This window comes from Quercus suber, unplaced genomic scaffold (genome assembly GCF_002906115.3).
Source record: "Quercus suber isolate HL8 unplaced genomic scaffold, Cork oak 2.0 scaffold_46, whole genome shotgun sequence".
Classification (NCBI taxonomy): domain Eukaryota; kingdom Viridiplantae; phylum Streptophyta; class Magnoliopsida; order Fagales; family Fagaceae; genus Quercus; species Quercus suber.
In genome coordinates, this window is record NW_027069511.1 from 1,369,543 (window position 1) to 1,376,438 (window position 6,896).

A 6,896-nucleotide genomic window follows, 5' to 3' on the forward strand; every position below is an offset into this window, starting at 1 on the left:
GATATGATTATGCTATTATGGCATTGGGGTTTCTCTCACATGTTGATGAAGATAATAATAGCAATTGGAGAGCCCTAAGGAGGGGGAGACGGAGGCGGAGGATGAAGTGTTTTATTGTCCAGAAGTTACTAGGAAGAGTCATAAGGGTATTGGGTTCGGAAATTGAGGTAAATTTAAAGGAGAGGCTTTGAAAGCACACCACAAGACAACACCCTCTTTAACTTCTGAAAACAACAGGTGAGTGTGTGAAAGCTATATCACCCCCATGCATACGTCCCTTTCTGGCTCCTCTCCCCCACATCTGCCGCCTCACACACTCTCTCTCTCTCTCTTAAAACTCATTGGGAATGCCAACCACACACATGTAATTATCTTTATACTTAACACCATGCGCAAGTTAGAAAGTCTCTGGATCTACATGATCATGTATGCATATGAAATATAATGCATTCATGCACATGTATGTATACATGTAACTATGACCTATAAACAACACCAATAAACAGAGGGAAGAGAAGTGTTCTCTGCCCTCTCTTTACCTTTTATATATACTAGACCAAATAGGGAACCCACTCTCTGTTCTCTCTCATCTCTTGCACCTTTCTTTCACAACTCATAATCAAGAAAAAAGCAGATCCAAGGTGGTTCTGGTGGTTAACCTGTCAATCTATCAATCAATCAATCAATCAACAAGACCAATCATCAGTAAAATTTAAAAAGCAAGTGGAATCAAATATGTCCTCCTCTTCTACCTTGTCTTTGGACCACCTTCCTCCTTCCGAGCAGCTCTGTTATGTCCATTGCAACATTTGCGACACTGTCCTCGCGGTATCATATTTCATTTCAACACTATTCTTTCTTGCACTTACATTTTTTACATATACATATTTTGTTTTCCCGAAATACTCTATAGGATTTCTTTTTCTTTCTTCTCACTTTTTCTTTTCCTTTAATAGTTGATGATTTGGTTCTTTGTTTTGGTTTAGGTGAGTGTTCCTTGTACCAGTTTGTTCAAGACTGTAACGGTGAGATGTGGCCACTGCACCAATCTTTTGCCAGTGAACATGCGTGGCTTGCTTCTGCCTTCAGCTAATCAGTTTCATCTGGGTCACTCTTTCTTCTCTCCTTCCCATAATCTCCTGGTACATGATGATGAAACGAATTTAATGCCCAAAAAAAAGGGCTCATTTGGGATAGTGATATTACTGAGCTTGATTTTGACAAGTTTATATGGTGTTCTTCGTTGATGATTGTGTTGCAGGAAGAGATACCAAATCCATCCCCAAACTTCTTGATCAACCAAAGCAATGGCAGTGACTTCACCATGCCTGCTCGTGGAGGAGTCAGTGAACTTCCAAGGCCCCCTGCCATAAATAGACGTAAGACTCATTACATATTTTCCATTTTTAAGTCCTTTGAGACTTAGCTTTCGGTTTGGAGAAATTTCCTTGAAACTATACATTTAGTCCAAATAGATTGTTCCCTGCCCTACATTTTTACCAAATTTTTCTTTGACATTTTCAACATACGATTCTCTTTTATGGAACAAAAAGAAGAACTGGGTAGTAGCGAGTTTCTGTTTTATTCATCAAAATGTTTACTTTTTATTCCCACGTTAGATGTCTTGTTGCCCTTCTGGTCCGAGGATTGAGTAGAAAGTGCATTAACTAGAAACCAAACCCTCTTATGCCTGCCATATATTCCAGTCTTTGACAGTTATATACATATATATATATATATTTTTTTTTTTTGACATTTATATATTGTACCAAATTTGTTAAACAACTTTTCTCTTCTGTTAATTTGTTCATATCCTTAACATGAACCTTTGCTAACTGCTGCAATACTTGCACACCAAGCCTAACGTTCCTCATTTCTCCGCAAACCAAGCATTATCACAGGAAGAATGAAAATCCTTTGTTTCTCAGTTGTTAGATGATCAAGCTTAACGAATCTAACNATATATATATATATATATATATATATATATATATATATTTTGACATTTATATATTGTACCAAATTTGTTAAACAACTTTTCTCTTCTGTTAATTTGTTCATATCCTTAACATGAACCTTTGCTAACTGCTGCAATACTTGCACACCAAGCCTAACGTTCCTCATTTCTCCGCAAACCAAGCATTATCACAGGAAGAATGAAAATCCTTTGTTTCTCAGTTGTTAGATGATCAAGCTTAACGAATCTAACTAACAAGAATAAAACATAGTAGGACATTTTGTACTTTCCAAGTCTTATAATTTGTTAAACAACATAGAGATAGTCTATTCTGCCCCCAAAATATAGACGGTCAAGAATGCAATGCATGATAGACCATTTTCTTCCCCCGCAATTATAGTTGGTTAAATTTATTTTTTCCCCTATACAGATATCTGTTCAGACAAAGATATAGAAAATAATGTTGAAGTGACAGTACAGTGAGACCTTAGGAAGCTAAAGAGAAAAAGAAAAAGAAATTCACTAAAAGTTGGCTTAGGCTAGAAGAGCTTAACGTGTCTGTTTGTTTGTCTCTCTGTTTGTCTGTGCTTATGTCCATACCAGCTCCAGAGAAGAGACAGAGAGTCCCATCTGCATACAACCGCTTCATCAAGTGAGTAATAATGTCAAGCTAGCTTTAACAAAGAAATCGCTCTTTCTCTCTCTCTACATTATTTTTTCACTCCTATTTCATTTTATAAATTTGGTAAATTTGAAGTAAAACTGTGAATGGTGCATCAAAATGAATCTTCAGGGACGAGATCCAACGCATCAAGTCTGTAAATCCCGATATATCCCACAGAGAAGCCTTCAGTGCTGCTGCCAAGAATGTAATGTCCTCCCACCAACATATTTTTGTGTTTTTTTTAGGGTTTTTTTCTTTACCAAATTAGCTAGGGTTTCCACTCAATTTCTTCTCCTTATCATCCCTGTTTTCTTTTGTGTCAGTGGGCCCACTTCCCACACATTCACTTTGGTCTCATGCCTGACCAGACTGTGAAGAAGACAAACGTGCGCCAGGTGATTAGCCTAGCTACAACTACTACCTTCATCTAAGACCATTGCATGTGAAACACATAGCCTAACGTTTCTCGCATTTGAGTTTTGCTTTTTTGGTTTTGAATAGGAAGGAGAGGACGTCCTGATGAAAGATGGGTTTTTCGCTTCAGCTGATGTGGGTGTTTCTCCTTACTAAACAAGCAAAATCAAAGCCTCTGCGTCTAGTAGTGGCGGGAGAAAGATTTTGAAGTTCAAATGTTTGTCAAATTCAATATTTGATCTAATTTCTTCATAACCTATTTGCAAGTTAATTAAGGTCCTGTTAATGTTAAAACTTCTCTGGATTGTATTAGATCTTCTCTTATCTGCTTCTCTACTTGGAAAACCTTATGTTGAAAGACCTTATCCTTTCAAGTTTATGACTCACCAATGTAACTTGCTGCTAATCAACTAGTTCGCCTTATCAATATTTTAAATCCTTCTTTTTTTTTTTCTTTTTTGAGAAAGGTTTAAATCCTTCTTTGATGGTTTATCTTACATTCTCTTTATTTTGATCATGTTATTGTGTATGCTTTAGCTAGAGTTACCATAACTCATATACCACTAATTTAACTACGAGTATTAATTCTTTTAAATGTCACATTATACTTAACTAGGTCTATTGCTACCATACCTCCTAGGAAATTGGTCAACGATTGTCACTTTTTGTTGTTTCTGAAGAGTTGGTATGAAAAGGGAGAAAACCTACATCAAGATTTAGACTTTAGATGATGTAACATGTTATCAGAATCTTAGAAATGATCATTTTTCATTAGGCATATTCATTATTTATGACAGTTTCTTGATTGTTTCACTTCTTTACCTTGGCCAGTACTTCATTTTCGAAATTTTTGTACAATTGGGTTCAAAATGGTTAGACAGGAGTTCTCATGATTGTACGATATTGTGTGAATTTTGTGCTTAAACATATATGTTTAAATTAAGTTTTCTACTAAATTTTGGGCTTTTACTTGAGCCCAAAAGTTGTTCTACTTGTTTTAAAACAAAATTATTGAGCTTCGGTCGTTTAATATAGCTAAGTGACTTATTAAAAATTAGTTTCATATAATTGTGTGTGTTTATATATATATATATATATATGAGTTGGGTTCAAGTTACACCCGGTATAACTCTAAGTAATGTTACATCATCCAATAATTTATTACAGAATTCATATTTTGAAAATCTTACCATTGAATTACGTGTTCTATATGTTCTTAACATTCATGCAAATTTTTATGTCAATTAGATGTTATTTGTCATTTAATTCATAAACTCATTTTTTATACATTATTTTAAACTACAAAAATTTAAATTTAAACAACTGATTAATGACATAGCCATTAATTTTTGTTTTTAAAGGCTGTGTCCAAGACTGCACTTCTTATTTGTTTTTAGGTACATTAAGAACGGGTGATAAGAGGAAAGGCATTAAGGAAAAGAATCTCATTTGAGATCATTGTATCTGTATCACTGATAATAAGAAAGTAAAATAAAACATAAATCTACCTATTTGTAAAACGAATATTGGGGCGGATCGAGTTATACAAATAAAAAACCATCTAACATAAACTCGTAAAGGATGTTAAAGCATACTTGAAGGTACCAGGTGAAGTTAAAAATTATTTTGCCATAATTTTGAAAATAAAAATAAAGAAAAGAAATGAGTAGCTTGATCTTGATGTTGAATGCCTTCAAGAAGAAGATTTACAGAATATTGATGAAGATAATTAAATAGGTTATTAGCTGCATATGTTCCAAGTTTATATATATATATATATATAATATAATATAATATTTTTATATTTTATTAAGGATGGCAATTTAAGCCCACCTCGCAAAGCAAATGGGGTGGGGATGTTGATTAAATTTTCCCCTCGAATCCACCCTGTTTATAATTTAAAAATTACAAATATATTCTTAGAGGTTTTTTTATAAGGCATATATGTATTCTTTATCTTTCAAACTTTAAATTTATGATGTTTTTTGGGTGTTTTTATAACGAATTTATATTTTTATGTTTTAAGATTTAAACTGTATATATTTTTAATTGTTGGAATTGTTATGCTTGAATTGGCTTTGTATTTTAAATACTTGAATTGTTGTATTGTTATGCCTTGAGAAGGCTTTGTAATGTTAGAACTTTTTTTTTTTAAATGTCTCATGAGTTTTTAACTTAATGAATGATAGATTTAAAAAAAAATAATAATAAATTTTATATAAACAAAATTGAGTGTTGCAAGGGATGGGATACCTATAGGCACCCACTCAGATGGGGTGGGGGAAAGGAAACCTGTCCCAAAACAAGGTGGTGCTAGGGCAGGAAATAGGAAACTTGCCCCATTGTCATATTCCTATATTTTATGAAGTGCACGCCTATGTATTTTAAGTTACAAAATGCAATATGATACACTCTACATTTAAATGAATCATGACATACGTAACAGTCATGTGACTGTTAAATGATTTAATGAATCAAGTTATTTAAGATACATAGATGGTCTTATGAACTATCATGTAATGGGTTAAAGGAAATTCTTCCCACCTATAGTTTGAAAGAAAGCTTTAATTCATAAATGAATATGAAATCTTGAAGGAAAATCATTGAGATGATCAATAAAAACTAATACTTATCCCAAGAGTTTAAACTATTAGGAAATGATGAGTTTAATCATGGCGAAAACACTATTTTGGTCCTTACATTTTGGGGTAACAATCAATTTGGTCACTACATTTTTGTAACAATCAATTTGGTCACTGTTGTTTTCAACTTCCAATCAATTTGGTCACTACCGTTAACTCACTAACGAAAAATGCCTACATGGCACACAGTGTGATAGTTGGCACATGATGCTAACGTGGCTAAAAAATAATGTTTAAAAAATGCCACCTCATAATTTTCTTTATTTTAAAAAAGCCACGTTAGAAAAACAAAAACGAAAATCTAACCTGATAATTTTCTAATCAAAAAAAATAAATGAATTTAAATAAACAAAAATATTCAAAACTCCCAGACATTGTTCTTTAGTTGAAGAATAGAAGTCTCTCACTCACTCCCACCATCCCACTCCTTCGATTCTCTCTCTGTCATCTCGATCTCACTCCTTCGGTTCTCTCCCATCTAGCTTAAATCGGCCACCATGGCCGAGACCTGTGACCACTAGGGCTGGCCATACCCATTGGGTAATGGATATCCAACCCTACCCAATCCAATTATTCTGGGTAATACCCAATTCTTAATGGGTGAAAGGTAATTGGGTACGTAGGGTTTGGATATTATCCAAATATTTTGGATAGGGTTTGGATATTACCCATTTAACTAATTAGATCTAACTCAAACCCAACCCAACCAAATTATTATGGGTAAATCTCAACCTACCCAATTATCCAATAATGAAAATTACCAAATTGCCCCTAAAACTTAAAAATGACCAAATTACCTCTGAAACCTAAAAAATGACCAAAATACCCCAAAAACTAAAAATTACCAAAATAACCCCTAAACCTAAAAAATGACTAAAATACCCTCGAAACCTAAAAATTACCAAAATACCCTTAAAATTGAAAAAATGACCGAAATACCCCTGAAACCTAAAAATTACCAAAAAACCCCTAAAACATTAAAAAAATGATCAAAACACTTAGAAACCTAAAAATTGACCAAAATACCCTTGAAACCTAAAACATGACCAAAATACCCTCGAAAACTAAAAATTACCAAAATACCCCTAAATCTAAAAAAATGATCGAAAAATCATTAAAACCTAAAACATGATCAAAATACTCCTGAAACCTAAAAATTACCAAAATACCTAAAAACTTAAAAAATGACCAAAATACCCCTAAACATAAAAATTACTGA

The 6,896-nt window shown here is 33.4% G+C and overlaps 1 protein-coding gene across 1 annotated transcript; it reads left to right on the forward strand.

Moving 5' to 3' along the window:
- Window positions 1–520: 520 nt before the first annotated feature.
- On the forward strand, window positions 521–3,491 carry LOC112020341 (protein YABBY 4). The gene is made up of 7 exons (XM_024052898.2): window positions 521–828; window positions 987–1,142; window positions 1,262–1,379; window positions 2,561–2,609; window positions 2,751–2,826; window positions 2,945–3,016; window positions 3,123–3,491. The coding sequence occupies exons 1-7, from the start codon at window positions 736–738 to the stop codon at window positions 3,189–3,191; spliced, it is 633 nt and encodes a 210-aa protein (XP_023908666.1). The 5' UTR covers window positions 521–735; the 3' UTR covers window positions 3,192–3,491.
- The last annotated feature ends 3,405 nt before the right edge of the window (window positions 3,492–6,896 follow it).